Source organism: Dysidea avara, chromosome 2 (genome assembly GCF_963678975.1).
Source record: "Dysidea avara chromosome 2, odDysAvar1.4, whole genome shotgun sequence".
NCBI classification, from domain to species: Eukaryota; Metazoa; Porifera; class Demospongiae; order Dictyoceratida; family Dysideidae; genus Dysidea; species Dysidea avara.
In genome coordinates this window covers 54,667,948-54,690,587 of record NC_089273.1, presented here as the reverse complement: position 1 = coordinate 54,690,587, position 22,640 = coordinate 54,667,948, and the positions used below count along the sequence as shown (strand labels likewise).

Below are 22,640 nucleotides of genomic sequence, written 5' to 3'. Positions count from 1 at the left end.
TAACCCTAACCCTAACCCTAACCCTAACCCTAACCCTAACCCTAACCCTAACCCTAACCCTAACCCTAACCCTAACCCTAACCCTAACCCTAACCCTAACCCTAACCCTAACCCTAACCCTAACCCTAACCCTAACCCTAACCCTAACCCTAACCCTAACCCTAACCCTAACCCTAACCCTAACCCTAACCCTAACCCTAACCTAACCCTAACCCTAACCCTAACCCTAACCCTAACCCTAACCCTAACCCTAACCCTAACCCTAACCCTAACCCTAACCCTAACCCTAACCCTAACCCTAACCCTAACCCTAACCCTAACCCTAACCCTAACCCTAACCCTAACCTAACCCTAACCCTAACCCTAACCCTAACCCTAACCCTAACCTAACCTAACCCTAACCCTAACCCTAACCCTAACCCTAACCCTAACCCTAACCCTAACCCTAACCCTAACCCTAACCCTAACCCTAACCCTAACCCTAACCCTAACCCTAACCCTAAACCCTAACCTAACCCCTAACCCTAACCCTAACCCTAACCCACCTCCGTGTTCCCCCTCATCTTTGATGACGTCAACCTATATAAACTCTGTTAATTGATAGCCCTTTCACTCTCTTACGATTGCAACTTGGAGTGAGTTTGTTTCGTCTGAAGAAGGCCCTGAACCGAAACCGCGGTCACGCCAGCAAGCTCTCCTATTACAAGGACAGTCACGAACATTTTGTAACTTATTTTGTTGTTGTAAGAGTCCTCTTTTGTTTGTTATGTCGTCTGTATGGTATTTTGTACTTGTATTACATTAGGTTGTATGTATTTAGGCTTGTAATTGTACGCGTACATTATCATTCTTTGTGTATATAATCATTAAAGTAAATCTGTCTCACAGTTAAGTCATGAGTCGCACCAACCGCGATGGAAGCACCCTGAGGAACGGCAAACCAAGGACGTACAAATCTGTGTACCCTTCGACTCAACCCTCTCCTGCCACGAGAAACTCTCCACGAGAAACGAGAAACTCTGGCAATCAAAGCACCAGTAGTCAACCTCCGAGTAGAGCCACCTCTGGAAGGAAACTGCCCCCTAATCCTATTGACCTTACTGGACCTATAAATGAACAACAACAGCAAGAAGAAAATAACAATGTTCTAAACACAGGTACTAACAATGTAAATGTACAGCACAACACTGAACAGACAGGGAACCATAGTGCTGAGGAAGGGATTGATGGTGCAGGGAACACTGTTGTTCCCCCAAACCCTAACCCTAACCCTAACCCTGTAACCAAACCTTACCTTTCACCTATATACATTTATACATGTAAAAAGTATTTGTGCTAAGCTGGGTGATTTTTTGTGCATATAGGCAAATTAGTGTGTGTGTGAAGCTGAAAATAGATGATTTTGTGTACATAACCCTATTCTAATTAATGTCCACCACCCTAGGGTTACGTAGCACCGTCTAATTAATATTCGCCCTCACCAGATGGACATTAACTTGATCTACACATAATAGTTTGCATGATGTAAGTGACTGACTGATTGATTGACTTTGAAAAGTTTGTATGTATGTATGTATGTATGTATGTATGTATGTATGTATGTATGTATGTATGTATATGTGTATGCATATAAAACTGAATATGTATGTAGAAAGGTTTGAAAGGCCATAACTCGGTCATCTTTGATCCGATGACTTTAAACTACGTATCAAACAACTCAGCTCGATGAGCCGAATCAGATGATGTGTAGAAAAGTGGGTGTCGATTGTTGAGGACGTATGGAACCCCCTTGTAAGTCCCGATGAGGTAGATAGTAATCTTACAGAGTACAAGAAGAATGTCACTAAGCTGAGCAAATGTATACATCATCTTAAATTTTTAGAAGAATCTCTCAGCGAAGGCACAGTCCCCAAAGGTTTAAAAATCAATTTGAAGGTCAATGCAGTTAATCAAAGTGAACAACTTAACAATAATGTACAGAGGATAATAGAAAGGTGTCAAATAAGCGTGATGGAAGAACTTAAAGCACACTACATTCAAACTTGTGCAAAATTAGAGACAAGAATCGACCAAACAAAAAGCACACTAGCCTGTGCTCCAGATGAGACCATAATCACAGCTACATATAAAGAAATGGAAACTAAGGTCAATTCACTAAATGTCAAATTGGACCAGAGAAGAGAGAAGAAGAAACAAGGGACTTCCCCCCCAAATGTACAACCACGCAGACAATACAACAGAAGAACTTACCAGGCACCTAGACAAGGAAACAATCCACCCTACTGTATAACCATCCTCATCAATTCAGACCCAGGAGGCCAGAACAGGATCCCCCAGGCTACAGACCACAAGAGCCATTCAACAGACAACAATTACCTTCGTATAGAAATAACCGAAACTTTAACAGGGATGACAACAATATTAGAAGACCTCATTTTGAACAACCTCCATCACATAATAACATTGCACCTCCTAATAACTACCCAAACCAGTATTGGGGAAACACAAACCCACCAGTACAAGGAAATCAGCTTGGAGGGCTCGTAAATACTTTAAACTGGTTACTACAAAGTCTACAACCGCAATCAACATATCAGTCATTCCCCCAGCCTCCATTTCCCTACCGGAGATGAGGGTGTTACAAAAAGGTTTTAAATATATACCCTACAGTACATACACTCCCAAGCATTTAGAACTAGACACCAGTTCCTTGAAAGCCAACTTAACTAAACGTTGTGTACCATACAGATACGACATTCCAAGGGGTGGACTAATGAAAACAGTCAGTGATGTGTCCAAAGTAACAACCCCAGTCAGTAATGCCATCGACCAATTTGTAAATGAAGTCAGAGTCTCCTGCAACATTGGTACTACACAATCAGGCAAGGACAACATCAATAGAAGAGATAGAAATATACTTAAGAAACTGTGTAATCGTAAGGACATCAGAATTTCCAAGAGTGATAAGGGCGACACTGTTGTTGTCGAAACCATGGAATGCTACACAAGAGACGGTCTCAAACATTTATCAGACCAGGACATTTATCACCGTATTGATAAAGACCTCACATCAGAGTTACATGTCAAAATCAAGACATTTGTCAACCACTGCTTTAGCCGTGGTCTAATCAATCATGAAGTTTATAGTTTTCTCACTCAGGATGATAAACCCAGAACTCCTTTTATTTATTATTTTTTGAAAAAATTACATAAGACTCCCTTGGCTGTCAGGCCAATAGTTTCTAACATTCACAGTCCTACTTGCCTGCTATCTCAGTTCATGGACCACTTACTGAAACCCATTGTCGCCACTAAAACTCACATACTCAAAAACTCCATACAAGTCATTACTGAAGTGGAGCAATTACGTATCCCAAATAACTCATTACTAGTCACAGCCGACGTTAAGTCATTATATCCCAGCATACCAATAGAGGAATCCATTAACATTATTCTAACTGAATTGGAAAACTACAAGGACCCCACATCTCCATCTATACTTATATTAAAAGAAATGTTGAGTTTTATATTATATAATAATTGTTTTACTTTTGGTGACCTTTTCTTTCTGCAGGTTCGAGGGATTGCAATGGGCACAGCCATGGCCCCTAACTATGCCAATCTATTTATGTCTAATTTTGAGGATAAATTTATTTTTAACAGAAACACCAGACCAGTCTATTACCGTAGATACATCGATGATTTACTTATAATTTGGAAAGACACGGAGGAGGAATTGATAAAATTTATGGACCACCTAAATAATTGTCACCCAACTATTAAGTTCACATTTGAATCTTCCACTACTGAAGTCACTTACCTGGACATCAATATTGTCAAGGAGAACCATCAACTTTATGTCAAACCCCATTTTAAAACCACTAACACTTTTTCTTATCTACAGACATCTTCCTACCATCCTAAATTCACCTTTAAAGGTATCTACCGAGGGGAAAATGTAAGAATCCTTCGTAATTGTACTAAACAGTCAGACTATGAAACTACCATGAACCATATTAAAAAACAGTTCTCAGTCAGAGGCTATGCCACATTAGACTTACCTGATATACCATTTTCTGAAAGAAATAATCATCTGAAGAAGAGTGATACCACATCACAGACACGGGACAACCCAATCATCATTGTGAGTAAGTTTGACATTAACAAAAAGTTTGTAAGGGCCTGTAAAGACCACTGGCCAATGTTAACTGCTAATTCAGAGACTAAAAAACACTTATATCAGAAACCAGTTCAACACACTTTCACCAATCACAAGAACATCAAGCAAAGATTACCTAATAATAAATTGGACATTGAGGTACCTACCGACTTAACAATTCACCCTTCACCTACTATCACCAGTAAACAATTTCCAGCTAAGAATATAGCTTGCAGGAGAGAGGATTGTGCCTGCTGCAGTCAACTAAAGGGCAGTGCTCGAGTTATCAGTTATCAAACACAAGTATCTTTTGACATCACTAACATCTATGCATGTGACTCTGTAGGTGTAGTCTATCTACTGGAATGTGTACATTGTTACAAGCAATACGTAGGAGAGACCTCTACCACACTACGTGCCAGAATGAGAAGACACAGGAATATGTCCAATCAAGCTACCAATAGACCCTTGTATCACCATCTTCAAGAGCACAAGCAAACCTTTGCTCAAACCTACAAGTTATCTATCCTTGATAGAATTGTCGATACTCCCGCTAGAAAAGCTAAAGAAATGTGGTTCATCCAGCAATTCAAAACGAAGATACCTTTTGGCTTTAATGTTATTACGTGAGCCACTTCCGACATACGTATACTGGAATTTCACCTCCGTGTTCCCCCTCATCTTTGATGACGTCAACCTATATAAACTCTGTTAATTGATAGCCCTTTCACTCTCTTACGATTGCAACTTGGAGTGAGTTTGTTTCGTCTGAAGAAGGCCCTGAACCGAAACCGCGGTCACGCCAGCAAGCTCTCCTATTACAAGGACAGTCACGAACATTTTGTAACTTATTTTGTTGTTGTAAGAGTCCTCTTTTGTTTGTTATGTCGTCTGTATGGTATTTTGTACTTGTATTACATTAGGTTGTATGTATTTAGGCTTGTAATTGTACGCGTACATTATCATTCTTTGTGTATATAATCATTAGAGTAAATCTGTCTAACAGTTAAGTCATGAGTCGCACCAACCGCGATGGAAGCACCCTGAGGAACGGCAAACCAAGGACGTACAAATCTGTGTACCCTTCGACTCAACCCTCTCCTGCCACGAGAAACTCTCCACGAGAAACGAGAAACTCTGGCAATCAAAGCACCAGTAGTCAACCTCCGAGTGGAGCCACCTCTGGAAGGAAACTGCCCCCTAATCCTATTGACCTTACTGGACCTACAAATGAACAACAACAGCAAGAAGAAAATAACAATGTTCTAAACACAGGTACTAATAATGCAAATGTACAGCACAACACTGAACAGACAGGGAACCATAGTGCTGAGGAAGGGATTGATGGTGCAGGGAACACTGTTGTTCCCCCAAACCCTAACCCTAACTCAATCCAACCACTAACACTAACCTAACTAGTATAGCGAATCCCTAACCTAACTAGTATAACACAGCACTATCCTAACTGATAGAGCTGATATGCCCCAACCTAACTGTCCATAGTAACAGCTAGCTATACACAGCTAGTTGAACTTCAATAAAAGTACCAGAGTTGCATTGCATAGCTAATACACTGACCAAACTGACGCTACATACAAAAGAAACTCTTAATCACGTGAAAAACTTACATCCTTGACTTTTACTAGCAACTCCTAGTAAATAATATCACTTATACACGTGATTTAGATGACTTGAGACACTTGGCAACCTTAGCGTCCCCACGCCGTGATGTCATACTATGTCAGACGCTTTATACTGGTATTCCGAACTAACCTTTGTCGGATTACTGAGCATTTGTGTAGTTCAACACCACTCTGGCAATGTTAAATCCTTGTCATAGACTACGTAGTACATATATCTAAGGCCACTACAATGAGATAACTTGTTTCTCATCAACTTCTCATAGAGTAACACATGCGGGCGGGCGGGTTATCTCATTATCTCATTATTGCACAAGCCATAGCATATTTGTACAAAACCAGTATAATAATCCTTTATTTTTAGGCTATTGGCAGGATGCACACCAAGCACTGGTGCACACTGAGGGTAAAATTCCAAGTGCACATAAACTTCAACTTCAGTAACATAGCATTCAAGTCCTTTGCGAAAGTTCCACCAGTCTTGGAGTCATGTACCATGCAGCAGCAGACAGCAGCAGTCTTAGCACATGTAGGCTGGTCAGTCTTATTAGGGGGAGGGGCTGTGTAAGCTTGTGGCAGAAGTAGCAACACTAAAGCTACTATGTCTCTTAGATATGATGGCCCTGCACATAGGGCATGCAGGTCACGATACCAATGCTAGTGTATGGTCTAATGTACACTGTAGCACTCACTGTTGATGCCTTGGTGGTTGTTGATGCTCCAGAAAGCTCTCTAATCAACACAGAAGTAAAAAAACACTCATAAATGGTGTCTGTATCTCAATGGGATTGCAGTTTTTCATGGAAATAGTGCTTTTCTACGTGATAAACCCACTACCACAACACTCAAAAAAGCCATGCTGCCATCTCGTGCAATATTAATGAGTGCGCATGGGCAAAAGAAAATTCTGGTGCGGGCGGTTGATGAGAAACAAGTAATCTCATTGTAGTGGCCTAAGTAAACAGTCACTTTAAGAGTTTGGGCGAAGCCGCCTTATGAGCTTGACTGCCCCGGCGCAAGCGAAACGCGTCGCGGCGTAGAAACCCAAACCGGGATACAACATACCAGTTGTACCAGTGCAGTGACTTAATGTTAAATCAAATGAACCAGAGTGACTAGCTATATCACTAGCTATCTACTCCTGAAGATTGTGTACAATGGCATTGCCACCTTGGTGAAATAGCATTCCACCATTACACAGTTACATAAAGTGTAGGTAGCTAAACAGCTACAGTGTGAGCCCATTGAACTAGTCATATAACACAACCATACTCCACTGATCTTCTTAAACCAACATAACTATACTCTGTTGCCATAGCTATCCAGCTTTATCTCAGCAAACTCATAGTGACATACACTGGACAGGTGTATCATACAAGAATACAATCTTGCCTCTTCAGCTGAACACAGCATAGTCTTCAACACAGCCTGAGGGTCCCTCCTATTTTAACATTTGGTACATGACTGTTAAGTCATACAACACAGCACATATAGGCTGCGATTAAATACCAATGACTGTTGCTAAGCTGAGGATGGCCTTAAGAGTCTATCACAACAAACAATTTCATGTTGACTTGCCATTACCTGCAAGAAACATAGCAGAGAGTATATACCAAACTGAGCTCACCTCAACCTGTAACTGAAACACTGTACAATCTTCATGCCTTTTCAAATCAAGTGTACGGCAAATTGTATGATTCAATAGTATATGCTATCCTGTAACCAGTATAGACACATATGCAACACTGCAGGGCATAGAGACATATAATAGAAGAGAGAAGAGTAAGGAGAAAGAAAGATAAAGAGAAGAGAGAAAAAATAAAAAAATAAAAAAATGAAAACAAAACAGGCACATTGGTTGACATAACACTTCAGTGTCTATCACATCACAACTTAAATTCATAGACACACTAAATTTTCTTCCTCAACAAGGCACGTCTTTTAGCAACACACTGAATTACTGAGGCAGACTTGGAATGGCGTGGGAGTGCACCAAGGAATCAACTCATATAAAGAACATGTCACAAGTAGTGAACACTGGGAAACAAGTGGTGTGAAAGTTTAAACTGTAGCTAATTATTGTTGGTTATTTGTATGTCCTGCTATAAGTCATTTAAGTCTAGGTTGTAATCATTGTTAGGTTAGGTAATCCTAAGGCTGCAGCACATGTTACTGTCAGATCTTAAGTACTGGTCACTGTAAAGCATTAATAATAATAATAATAATTACATGAGTATCTTACATGTGGACGTCAACGACAATCAGCTTGTAACCCCAATCATTCAGCTTGTAATCAAGATACTCTAAGCGAGCATGCAGCCATTTTTACTCTTCACTCTTGGCATAATGAATGCTATATCCGTCCACTATGCACTGGTAGGAATAGCATACAATACAGGAATTCCTCTATCTCTGGTACTGGACGTTATCTCTTGTCCACTATTAGTGTTTAACCAACTTGCGAGGAGTGCAAGTTGCAAATTATGTGAACATGTCATATTATTAAGTTACACCGCTTCCACCCATGTTCATGTTCTGCCAATTGACTTAGGAAAATCACACTGGGAGGGTGGGCGGGAAGGTAGCCTACACTTAAATGACAGCGTTGAATTAAAAACATGTGTTCACACATTATGATTCATATACCTCCCTCGCACGTGCATATACATTACGTATTCCGGAAAGAGGTTATTTTCGTCTAATTCGCAATGTTCAACCGACAGAAAATACATATCCACATGTACAATACATATATCATTTACTTCTAGCAGTACCATCAAACCTTTCACTCATGTGATTATAAACTTGCCATCTTCACCATGTCTCTGCTGCTATAATACTTTGTAGCATGACAGATACTTGAATGTTCATATCCCATAGCAGTCTTTGGCTTGTTACATATACATGTCCTAGTGCAGATTGACTAGCAGCTATAGTCTAACATTACTAGCTAGGTCATGTAATACAAACTGATAGGGTTGAATACCTGTGTGAATAGAAAAGTAAGCAGAGCATGACTATGGTTAATTCTAACTTTGCAAAACTACTGAGTAGCCACTATATACAATGACGCCCACTTGTGGGGTAGTACTGGCCCATTTGTGGTAGTGTGTGTCGAGGATTCAACTCACCTAGCTTGTGTAAATAATCATGCAGTTTTCATCAATCATGGTTTCTCTTTCATAACCAGATTGACATCCACAAGTAGGACAATCATGTATATAGTCTCTATACCAACATTTGCAGTTTAAACTGTGACACCATTATAATATTCGTTTCACAGTATTCACTATTGTGGCATGTTCCTACGAGTAGCTTTCACTCCTTCGATTTCAGACATTCCGAGTCTGCTTCAGTCATCTCTAGAAGATGAGTTCACCTCTGTAGAATTCACAACATCGCTTGAGAATGCAAGGAACACACTGATTTGTCATGCCAAGATTCACGCAATGTGACCTTCCGTAAAATAAAGAAAAACAGTAAGTTCATGAAACGTGAAAGATTTTCTAGTCAGAAGTGGGCCCAAAAAAATTTTTTTGCACTATGCCGCAATGCAAAGTACAAGCCTTCTAGGGTGGTCTGGGGGCATGCCCCAGTGAAAAAGGATCACTCTGAGATTGAATCTGACACCACTTTCAGCTACCTATCACTGAGCTTTATACACATACATTTAAAAAAATTTGTATTGCTGCACACATAGTTTACAAATTTTAAAAAAAAAAAAACTAAGAATCAATGTATTGTACAGCCAGTTTGTAGACTTAGCTGGGCTAAATGATTTGTTACAAGAGGCATTGAGTCAGCACAGATTGAATTATAACTATCCAACTAGCTATTACTAAGGCCACTCTAAGAAAATTCATTGCTTCCCATTTCCCGTCCACATGCAGATTCTATTCCCTCATGGTCATTCATTGTTGCTGTCAACTGAACATTTTATTCATTATTTATCCCGTGATTGCATAGCAGTAACTAGTTTAGCATTCAAAAAGCCCATTTAGCCAGCTTTTCATCGCTCAGCTTCTTAGTTTAAATATTTCTACTGAATTCTTACCAGTGCCAGATTTAGAGGGATTTCAAAGTTTCCACGGAAACCCCCTATGAAAAATGATTATGCAACAGTTAAGTATTTTAATTAATTATTGCAACTTGTGCATGTAGTAAGCAAAAAAAAGCTGTGTGCATGCTCAACACTCTGAAAATATAGACTTCGTAAATGTTTATTTTTCTTGCCAAACGCAATCTCAGAGCATCAAAATTTCAAAAATTCCCCCAGACCCCTATCACAGGTAAGCATGCTTCTTCGCACACTCATGCATAGGCGGCGGAAGAGGGGGTGCTCAACTATTTAACTGGGATGCTGAGCACCCCTAGCTCAAAGCAGTATTACACAGTCATCACATGAACTTCCAAAAACTTGACAATCACGATCGAAAAGCTCTAATAGAGCAATCACCCTAATACAACTCAAGCATGTATTAAAATAAAAAGTAATAGTACTAGTATTAGATTAACAGCTAAAACCACTGAAAATGCCTCCAAATTCAATCTCCTGACACCTAATTTTCAAAATTTTCCTGAGGGGACATGCCCCCAAGAATTAGCATGCTAAGGCACACCTACTACTATCACCATAAATATTGGGCACCCCCAACTGCAGCATCCTTCTGCCTTGTATGCAGTGGATATGTCCACCGTCTAAACTGGAAACCCCTTTTATTAATTCCTAGATCCGCCACTGCTTATCTGTAAGTTAGTTATGAATTTTGAAAATTAGTGGAAACATCTATAATGAATAATGAACTGCCCGCCTGCATTTTTGAGGTTAACAAAATGGGAAACAAGGAATTTTCTTGGAGTAGCCTAAAGTTTCTCTTGTGGATTGCAATAGATCAAAACGTACTCTTGAACTTGCCGTGTGCAATACAGTTTTACCACCTGACTTTTATTCCACTCTCTCCAGCCAGTGCATTCTCTACACATTCTAACCATGAAATGACCATCTTATATTTCATATCATACCTCCACTTCGCAAACATTACTTTCTTTTCTTCTCCTGGAAAGTGCCACTCGTGAAGTCAGTGTAGTGATAACTTCTTCACAAAATGGACTTTAACCCCAATAGATAATTGGGATAAACACAAGCTGCATTGCTCTAGCTTACGCATGCGCATCAAGTCAATGCTTCGACGGGATCAAGATTTCACACAGCAATTAAATAGCTTCAGTAAGGAAAGGTAACAATATGACAACAATAGTACTATAATAATACATGTTATAAAGACTAATAATAAAGAATTACAGTTGAGTAAGATTTGATCAGCACAAATGGCCGACCAACGGCTACATTGATCGATCAGCAGCATCACTTGGTCGAAAAAAACAGCTAATGGTCGACCATTATATTGTACTCTGCCTTTGGAATAAAAAAAATGAGTTTGATAATGATTTACAAAACATACTGTACTTGATGTTACTGAGGTAGATGAGATCTGTAGTTTGTACGAAGGGATTGAAAACAAACACTTACCTGTCTCTAACATTGCTGAATCACAATGAAGTTATAGAAAACTGTTTGTTCTTGCCACAAAATCTCCTACTGCAAAGTTGTGGCTGCAGTATATTGATTATATAGAAACTTTGAAATTGTTTATAAGAGCTGAAAGATCAGGCACTTACACCTCATTGCTGTTGCAAACATGGTTAACCTATTTGCTGCCACCGGTCTCATTAATTATTCCCAAAACTTACACTTTTATTTACAACTACTACAGCAGTTACCACCTGATCATTCATGGTTATATCAGTGCTTTATTGAGCATGCATTTCATGTTGTTCAAAGTAGTCAACACTGGGTAGGACTATGGATACATATGGCAATTGAACAAGCAATGATGAGAGTCGTGGAGGACTTACAAGAGGAAAGGGAGTGGTTGAAGCCATACATCTGTGGTGGATATATAGTATGCACAAGTGCATGATGCCAACACTGCACACACAGATTTGCAGCACAGAACTAGCGAACAGCATGTTGAATTGGGAGCTTTTAGATCGTGAGAATGTTAGGTCTTTTCAGAGATGGTTTGATCAACATGAGTCTTTTGATTTGGATGAGCACAGGCTTCATTCTTTATTATCAGGATTAACTGCTACTGATGGTGGTGGCATCAATTGTGATAAAAATGAAGAGGTTGGTATGAAGCTTCAAAAGCAACTTGATAATATCAGCATCACTTAAGAGAAGCAAGCAGGTTAAATCTTTAGAACACTTGTACCGAGGAATGCAGGTTGATAAGCAGAAAGTACACATCAATCCAACTCTGTTGTTTTCTAGGCTATTGTACAAAGAGAAGAGGACATGGCCCCCTACTTCGGCTATGAGCTCACACCAATGCCAACATCTTTGTTCAAAGACAGCACTATATGTAAAATCACAATTATCAAAACCCCATGGTGTGATCGAGATAGACAATGAATGTCAGGATAAGACCACAAAGACTCCTGTCTATGTCAAGATTAATGCACCTGAAAACTTACTGGTGTCTGAAGGAGTGTCTATAGACAACTAGATATAATAAGCTACCATCCAGAGGTGCAGCCTTCTTCTGTGGCAAGGCCAATGACAGTGCCCAGCAAGGTACAAGTGAAGGAGAGTCCCACATGTGTGGTTCCAGCAATTGGCGAGAACATCACAATGATCAATTGCAATACCAACACATTGAGGATTAATGATGGGTGGGAGTGAACCACTAGTTAACACTTTGGGATCTGAGAGAGGGAATACCAAACTGATGGATGTAGCCCAACGGAAAGCCAAGCTTCTAAAATGTTTGAATGGTGGGATCTCTAACAGTACGCTATCTACTAAGGAATATCAACAGGGGGTGTCCTTTCTAGAGAATCATGATGTGTTCTGCTTATGGGACAGTGATAGAGGTGTGACTAACCTAGTAGAGATGACCATTGAGACTGGTGAGGCAGCGCCCAAGTGACAGGATATATGGAGGACACCATTTGCAGTGAGGAAAGAGGTAGGAGTCCAGTAGTAGATGCTTCAACAGAATGTTATTCAGCCATCAAGCAGTCCATGGGCCAGTCCAATTGTGTTGGTACAGAAGAAGGATGGTAACCTATGTTTCTGCATAAATTACCAAAGTCTCAACTCAGTTACTAATTCAGACCGCTTTCCCCTCCCAACAATTGATGATGCGCCAGACTATTGGGAAATACGAAGTACTTTTTAACATTGGACCTGGTTATTGGCAGGTCAAGATGAGTGAAGCATCTAAGGAGAAGACAGCATTTGTCACTCCAGATGGGCTACCGTAGACTCTGCACATGGTTATTAAGCACATATTGCCTGTTAACAAATGTAAATGTATGTAATAACCTTAGCCAGCTAACTTAATTTGATTGTAATTTTATACATTCAATTGTAATTGTAAGTTGTACGTATACTTTTTCTGGCTGTGGACACCAGTTGCCCACAGACCATTAATGCAGGCCTTGCCTGCATTAAAAAGCAGTTAAAATAAAAAAAAAATAAAAATTAAGCGCATATGCTAGACTTGTGCTAGACACCTGTTTATTAAGCGCATATGGTTGAAATCGCCTATGCCACCTAGTGCAACGTAGAATTGTTATCAGAATAAGTCAGACATGTCACAGCACACTCGATGCCTTGCCAGGCCCATGTCTAGCAGATACTGCTGTCTGTAATAACGATAGCTCTAGTTGCTACCGGATTTCCGTTTCCACGACTGAAGCAAACTATTAACTGGTGTTCAATTCATTTGAAAACTGTAGTGGGCACAACCAATTCCCTCCTAATAGAAATTCCTTACCGTAATTTATAAACGCATGTGCTTAACAAGCATAATAAATTTCACAAATAATTCCTCCGAAAATTATAAACGCATGCGCCTAATAACCAGAGTCTATGGTATTTGAATTTCGTATCATGCCTTTTGGCTTAACAAACGCTCCAACTGTGTTCCAATGTCTGATGCACCAAGTCATAAACAGGTTGAATCCAATGGAAGGCAGGGCTTTTTAAGTGTGCACATCGATGATCTACTTGTCTATTCAAGGACTCTAGAGGAACACCTCAGTCACTTGAGCAGAGTGATGGATAGATAAGGAAAGCTAACTTAAAACTCCAACCAGCTAAGTGTCACTTCTTCAGGGAGTTGGTAGAATTCCTGGGACATGTCCTCACCCCTCAGGGCATCTTGCCAAACCTAAAGTAACATCACTGAGCTCCGCCAATTTCTTGAATTGGCCTCTTATCACCGGCGTTTCATTGCTACTCTTGCTAAAGTAGCTTCACCTCTACATCAACTTACTGGTAAAGATGTGAAAGAGATTGGAATGAGACATGCCAGACTGCTTTCAGTGAGTTAAAACAACGTCTACTTAGGTCCCCAATTTTAGTTTACCCAGACTTTGACTTCAAATTTGTTCTTGAAATAGAAGCCAGTATTGATGGACAAGGTGCCATATTGTCACAGAAGAAACTTGATGATAAACTTCAGTAGCATTCGCAAGTAGGTCTACCTTAGTGGCTGAAAAGCACTATAGCATCACTGAACTGGAAACCTGGAAACCCTGGCAGTGGTGTGGGCTATACAGCACCTTTAAGCAAGCATATTTGTATGGGCATGATGTAACTATCATAACCAATTACTCTGCTGTCAAGAAAGACTGGAAGAAGACGGGCCGCTACACCTAGCCACCTACAAGGCTAACTACCACACGAATACCAATATGTGGAGGAAAGATGATCGGTCACTTATCTGGTAATCTATTGTATGCTACAATGTGTTACAGTTGGTGGTGGAGAATATGTATTTTGACGACATTACTTTTTGTAGAAATTGTTCTGAGTGTGCTATTGCGACAAGAGTGGGAAGGGAGAAGAGGCCACCTCTCCATCCTATACCAGTAACACGGCCATTTCAAATATGGGGCATAGACATAATGGAGTTGCCTAAGACAGCCAAGGGCAATAAATCTGTTATGGTGATGCAAGACTTCTCAACCAAATGGCTCCTAGTTTTCCCTGCGTCTGAGAAAGCTAATTGATTCACTAGGCTCTTAGTTGATGAAGTGTTGTCAATGTATGGTGTACCCAAGTCCCAGCTCTAAGACCAAGACACTAATCTACCGGCAAATGTGGTGCAAGATGCCTGCCAACTGTTAGGCATAACAAGGCTTTGGATTGCTATCTGTCTGGAGTCTTGTGGGCTTATAGGAATACTCCACATGAAGCAACAAAGGAGAAACCATCTTATCTACTTTTTGCCACTGACTGCTGTTCCCCTACAGAAGTGGCATTTCTTCCAATGTAGCCAGTAGAACACACTGATGTCACAGAGTACAAAGAAGTTGTGCTGTCTTTGTCATGAGAAAGAGAACTGGCTGCTGCTAACATTAGGACAGCTCAGAAGAATTACAAAACTGAATATGACAAGCGTGCAGCTCATATGAGCCTTAAGGTTGGGGACCTAGTGCTGGTCCAATTCCCCAAGAGGAAAGTGGAAAAACCCATCTCGGCCATGGCATAGGCCATACAGAGTAATCCAATGCATGCTCATTCTAGGGGGGTCTGGGGAGATGCTCCCCCAGGAAATTTTTTAGAAATACAACGATCACATCTGGAAGCATTTTGAAAGGGTAAGTTTAATCTGTGAATCACTTACAAACATTGATGTATGATTAATTTATTGACAGGAAACAAGAATTGATCAGTTTGTGTTATTGTATTTGTATCTTATATGTAATATGACAATAAAATTAATGTTACAATTATTGAAAGTATTATTACACTGATAATTACAGTGAGTGATACGGTCATAAACAGTCATAGCTATAGCTAATTCCGTCAGTTATGTCAAGCTCACAAATAATTCCCATCTTAGTTAAGGTTTTTTTTAGTGATTGTGTAAACAATATCCGTTTTTCTTTTATTCTTCAATCTGGCAGCCTCGCTAAGGTTGGCTTGAGCCATTGCCCTTGCAATTGGTGTATATTCCATCAAGCTGCTGGCTGCCTCCTTGGCCTCTATAATGCCATTGCTCGCTTGTGCATATATCCTCGCATATTATATATCAGGTCAAAGCGTGAATATTGGTCGTGCCTTCAATAAAGGCTGGCCTATACTGTCGCATCAAGCAGAGATTACCATTAGACTTCACATTTTAGCCTGCATGCGGGTCACGTGCTCCCGATCACCGGATGTTGTTTCAAACCACAACCATCGTATTGTCTGAAGACTTTTATCATTTCAGACACAAACTTCTCCACCGTTTTCTTCACTACCACACGGTTCTTAGTGCCTCCGCAGCCATTATCTTCACTGAATCTCCTTTGTCTGGACAATTTGTCTGGATAAGCAGACATTCCATGTATTATCCGGTTGTTGAACATTATTTTGAGCACTGGTAGGGATATAACACTTCTTATTGTTTTCCTGTGATTTAATATCATGGACTACTCCAACTTGTATTAGTACTTTTTATCGATGTGCTATGGTCCCTACACTAGTTGAAATTACAATTATTTTGTACATTTGTATATATATATATATATGTACCACTTTCACACCTCAGATCAAAGGAAAGCCAGTGCATATATATCACTGATATCCCATATTGCACTGACTCAAAATGTTAATGAGATATACGCACTGCATATATCTCGTTAACTTGAGACATTTAACATTAAATACAAAGATTGGTCATCTTGACCAGTAAATTATGTGAGTTCAAATATTATGAACAGCTTGTAAACCACACACCCTATTCCCTTATACTAGGCACCATTTGAAAGATAATTAAATTTCCAACAAGATGGTGGTGATTACATGTTGGTACAACACTGTATTCCAGAGATACAGCGCCGTAAAGTTGGTCAAAAGATCTGTGATATAGCGTAGCCATTTGGGATGAAGTCAATTGAAGACTTTACCCTCATCTTGGCAGATTCGCTACCTGACACCAACTACAATTGGCGAAATACAACCACTGCAGTACTCTAATTAGCACAATGAGGCCGAATAAGGCGGAGAGGCAAGTTTTTTAGTCAAAAATGGTGCCATTAGAAGACAGTAGTCGCTAGTGTCCTTTATGGCAACACTGCTGTACTCTTTAATGATTGTGATGAAGTTTACCAAGAACTAACCATCCTAAACCATCAGTACTGATGCCAAATAACAGTTGTATTGAGTTTGTGATGATTATATACAAAGAAATTGATTATTATTACAAAAATAAATGTCTACTTATTGAGATTGCAGCTGGTGTTTCTCAACAAAGGAGTGGTCAATCTCCTTCATGTTTGGTGTGTGTACAGCAGAGTTGTCCACCATCTTGTGTATCTACAAGTTGTATCTACTTTACTTTTCAAGTTATTAGCAAAATAAATTTAAGATTTTCAAAGATCATTTTTAAATGTTGACAGGTGCACAATTCTTGTCACATAGTGGGTGTGACCATATGATTTTATACAAACATAATGTGATATATTTTGAATAATTCCACCAAGTTTTAGCATATTTCCATGAGGAGAACTGAAGTTATGAATTTCACAAAAAAAGGTATATTTTTTTATCTCATGGAAGTTAGTATTCATTAAATGGTACAGACTAGCAACATAATGTTTGGTTTGAGCAAGAGAAGCACTTCCAATATAAGCAGCATATGTGTATAAGGAACAATTAATACAAAATCACAAGTTGTATGACTTCAAATACATGTTGGTACCCTTAAGGTGGTGGTGTACTGGAAGCCAATAAAATTCCGAAAATATGCGTTCTTTCCTAAATATAGTTCTAGCACACAGATCTAACAGGTTACATGCACAAGTCATATTGCAATTGAATAAGCAATGTACCCTCTACTTGTTGCTACAAGTTCAGAGAAGTGGGATCTTTGCTGAGGGTTGAGAAAACCCAGACCGGGTCAATTCTTCAAGTAAGCCAATAGACTCTTTCCAAAAGTATGTCATTGCTATGGCAACACCTTTCCGCCATTTTGAATAGGGCCACTGTAAATAATCTCGATTGTGCTCCATTGAAATCTGGTTTTAGCAGCAGCTTGAACAAAGCCATATTGTCAAGGGACAACCCATCAATACCTTCAGGGTGGCAGAATTGGTGTTTCTGGTTAAAGGCAGCTGGTTATCGTGGCTGAACAAGGCATGAGACATCGACAGCAGTCAACAACAGTAATTGCTTTTTCCTAGGTTTTGTCAGCCCATACAATTAAGTTTGCATGATCAGCTGCTGCTACAGTCATTATTATCAGTACAAGAGTCAGTGAGGAGTATAAATGGTTAATATAATTCACTAGGGTCCTCAGCTTATATGATGTTTCAGCCAGTTACTAATATACAAGTAGCTACCATGATAGTAATGTGGTTATTGAATATATATAGTCAAAATGCAAAATTTTAATTCACATGTATATACTCATTTCAGATTCATATTATAAAACAGTTTCAGAATCAACAAACTTTGGTTTCTTATATAGTACTTTTACAGTTGTTTATTTTGTTATCTGCTTTACCAGTTATGCACTGGAGGGCGAACACTGCAGGCAAAGCCTGTACGAGGTGTTTACCACGAGCCAGGGAACCTAGACGAAAATTGTTGACTAAAGTGAAATGAGACAAATACCTAGAAGGGGTTTGAAAAATTCCATCCCTAGCCTGATTTTGATCTGCAGGCTACCCAGATACCAGCCAAGCACCACACTCCACTGGACAATTGTTGAAGTGGAAGTACAACCTACTACAGTGGTACCAATCACCCAGTATTCCCATTTGTATTTGCACACATTTAAACTCTCAAGAAATTAGGATACCTCTCTACTAAGGATACTTTTTCATGGTTCCATTTGTATTCTGTTCAGTTGATCCCAAGGTGTTCATGAGATCACACCTAGTGCTTCATATGAAAAAAATTGTGGCCAATGAGATCCAAGTGTTTTCACTGTATAGTACAATATTCACGTGTGACTGCTAGATACATGTCAGATTAAAATGTGTCCTAGGTTATTGAACCTCTCCTTTATAGCGACGTGTGTGTTAAGTGATGACAGCATAGCGATGAATGTTAAGTAATGACAGCATAGCGACGAGTGTTAAGGATGACAGCATAGCGATGAGTGTTAAGTGATGACAGCATAGCGACGAGTGTTAAGTGATGACAGTATTGTGACAAGTGTTAATCGATGACAGCATAGCGATGAGTGTTAAACAATGACAGCATAGCGACGAGTGTTAAGGATGACAGCATAGCGATGAGTGTTAAGTGATGACAGCATAGCGACGAGTGTTAAGTGATGACAGTATAGTGACAAGTGTTAAGCGATGACAGCATAGCGATGAGTGTTAAGCAATGACAGCATAGCGATGAGTGTTAAGCAATGACAGCGTAGTGATAGGTATTGCACCTTAGAAGTTTTGAGATAAACGGTTTTAAAGAATTCAAGCCAGCATAACTCTCCAGGGATAGCAAGCATGCATATGAAATTTACACTAAAGATGCATCAATCTGTTACCTTTCAGACCACTTCCAGTACTTGTAGCTGCTTGTAGAGTTTCCCATCAAATACTATAGAAAATCTGAGCAGTTGGATGAGTGGAGTAGTGTCACTAGTGCTCACAAAGGAGTTGAGGGTGGGGGTGGTGGAGTGGGCAAGGGCTAGACCCCAAAATGGAGGTAAACCATGATTAGAGTCCAGAGATGAGATTACAGGGCTGTGCTGGCTCCTTAGTGGTTGATATGTAGCAAAATCCACAGAAAAAACGTCTGGCCAACATTACCAGGCTGTCCACCAGTAAACCACTGATTCTTACCAAGCCAGGTCCTTCACAAGGCCCAAAACTGCTATTCAAGCTCTATACACCCCCAGAAAATACGTCTGTTGAAACCAGCCTCGAGTAGTTTGAGTGGTATTGAGTGTCAAAACTACTAGCACGATAGTGTAGCTATCCACTGGTGGTGTTAGTTTGATTTTGCCTGATGTGCGATTTGGATCGGTTTTGTAAAATCTGGTCTCACATATTACATTGGTTCAGGAATACTAATGAGATATAGGCACTGCTACCAGTGCGATATAAAAATACCGCACTGGTAACAGTGTGCATATCTCATTAATACATTCCTAGAAATCATCAGATTTCCTTTGATAAAGCAGTGTGCTGCCTGTTTCTTTATATTAAATTTCAGCACAAAATCAATTGTGGGAGTTTATTGCTCATGTAATAAAGCAAGCAAGTTGTATATTTCCATCTCACAGCAATCAGACAGAAGCGATTTTGTCATCCTATGAATTCAGAAACTTTAGTTCAAGGTTAGAATTCTATGCTAGCATTTCCCTACTTTTTAAATTAAGGACCACACCCACTTTTCAAAAAATCACACGTGGTTTTTAACACCCTTGCTACCCTATGAATTCAGAAACTTTAGTTTTAAGGTGAGCACTAGTGCTGTATTTTATATACAAGTGTTTTGTTACTTTATAAATTAAGGACCACACTCACTTTTCGAAAAACACAAGATAAATGCTATGCAGCAAAGCTTACCCTCTAGAACTTTGCAAAATGGTCTTTAAATGACGAAGCAGTTAAAAACATTTGTAATATTGCTTATTTAAAGTTTCCGTGATATTCATAGGATTTGCCCATTCTTGTTCACAAACACAGTTACGTTTTTTCTGCTGACCCATTATCAAATTTCCCTAGGCTGTCTATACAATAAATCTAGTGTCTTGCTTTGTATTGGCTGGAGTGATTGATCACTTGCCGCATGCTATTAGCCTGCACAGGCACTAGTGCTTTGCCTAATACATACGCACTCACCCTCAAGCATCGTGCGTATATATGTCAGGTAGTACTGTACACCCACAAGATTTTTGTCACTGGTTAATTGCCTACTAATAATTGGCAATAGCCCATTAATTGGTTTGCATGTAGTCTATATTGGCAGACATAATTATGTACTCAACAAGCCTGCTACAGGTTCTTAAAGCCTTGAAGGGTCTGTAAAATAGACATCACCCAGTGGTTAAACAATGAAAACTTAAACTATGTAAGTAGTGTGTATTCTTGGAGGGGCAAATAGTTGCAAGGGGGGGGCAAACAGTTTCCAAGAGGAGGCAAATGCAATAAACCCTGGTTGTACTTGATAGTAGCTGGTTGTGGTATTTGAAGTCATGTATGAGTACTCACTGTGCACAGTAAAGTAGGTGGTAAACAACTGACTTCTCATTTGCAGTTGGATGTCTTACACCTCACCAAGTGTTTCTAATACTCAATTAATCTATCAAGGAAAAACATCACTAAGGACCCACCTATTATGCTCAAAATTTTACCTATTATGCTATGCTGCACTGCTCAAATTTTTACCTATTATGCTCAAATTATGGTCAAGCCTTATACCTCATTTCCCATGTTTTGCCATAGATAATATACCTACTGTCAGTAGGTATATTATCTATGGTTTTGCTAATAAAATTTGCAGTTATGGGCACATAATAAGTGGCTGAAGCACATCATTATTTGTCAAAATGCATGTGACAGAAAAGATCAAGATACTCTAATAGAACAGTCAGCTGCTTGATTGTTCTATTGGAGTTGGTGACTGCTCTATTAGAGTATATCGATCTTTTTCTGTGATTACGTATTTTGACCATCAAGGATTTGTAGTATGGCTCAAATATTCTTCCTATTATGCTAGCATTATGCTCAATGCTTTCAGGTACCTTTTATGCTCATAATTATGCCAGCATATTCAGCGGGTCCCTAAACATCATTTGCATTCTACATTATGACTTTCCATCAGATTGGCACATGCTAATCACTGGTCAAACAAGGACACAATGAAAGAATACATTAACCACATTATCTTACCATATATCCGTAAGAAAAAGGAAGAATTGAAGCTTGCTAGTGATTATCCAGCATTGCTTACCTTTAACAATTTCAAAGCCCACAGTACTCCTGCCTTCCTCACACTCCTCAATCAAAACAATATCATTGTTGTATTGGCTCCAGCAAAGTGTACCAATAGGTTGCAATCCTTAGATTTAAGTGTGAACCAACCAGTGAAATCTTTCTTGTAAAATGAATTTCAGACCTGATACGCCAAGGAAGTATGCTCACAATTACAAGGACAGAATGAAAGCAAATCAGATTATCTAACTTAGTGTAGTCAAGCCACTGGAAGCCAAGTGGATGAAATCTTGCAATGACTACATAAGTAAACCGGAGATTGTTCAGAATGGTTTCAGGGAAGCTGGAATTTTAAATTAAAAATAACTGTTGTACATCGTATTAATTTTGAATTACTATACGGTATACAATGATTATTGTAATAAATCGTACACATGCAGTATAACAACGCACAACTAATGTAATCTACAATGAACTAATTAAATGGGGTACTCATGAGCATTAATTACATGGAAGTGGAGTCATCTGTTTTGCAGTAAAACAACGCACTAGGTACATCCTCATCAACGATTGTTAAGTTTTGCTTGCTTGTGTGTAATGCAAATGCCAATACTGTAGCAAGTGCAATAGAAAACACCCCACAATCCCTTTCTCCTTTTGACAACATCCTATTATTATCATTATCTCTGGAGAGTTTGCTGTAGATCTTCCTAGGAATGTGTCCCCAGTTGTAAGCACTCCAGAAATATCCTTCTTGATAGTGACGGCAAGTGTATTGTGAACATTTCCAACTTCTCGTTCACATCAGTTCATCGTCTCAAAATGGATTTGGCCAAATACTTTGGTATATGTGATAACCTCTGCTACTGGAGTTCACTGAAAAT

The 22,640-nt window shown here is 39.4% G+C and overlaps 1 protein-coding gene across 1 annotated transcript; it reads left to right on the top strand.

Annotated features, from left to right (window-relative positions):
• The first annotated feature begins 583 nt into the window (after positions 1-583).
• On the top strand, positions 584-5,155 carry LOC136247721 (uncharacterized). The gene is made up of 2 exons (XM_066039547.1): positions 584-1,157; positions 3,575-5,155. The coding sequence occupies exon 2, from the start codon at positions 3,590-3,592 to the stop codon at positions 4,787-4,789; it is 1,200 nt and encodes a 399-aa protein (XP_065895619.1). The 5' UTR covers positions 584-1,157; positions 3,575-3,589; the 3' UTR covers positions 4,790-5,155.
• Positions 5,156-22,640: the final 17,485 nt, after the last annotated feature.

Excerpts from the sequence above, each read along its gene's own strand:
- LOC136247721 (XM_066039547.1), top strand. The coding sequence starts at position 3,590 with ATGGGCACAGCCATGGCCCCTAACTATGCCAATCTATTTATGTCTAAT.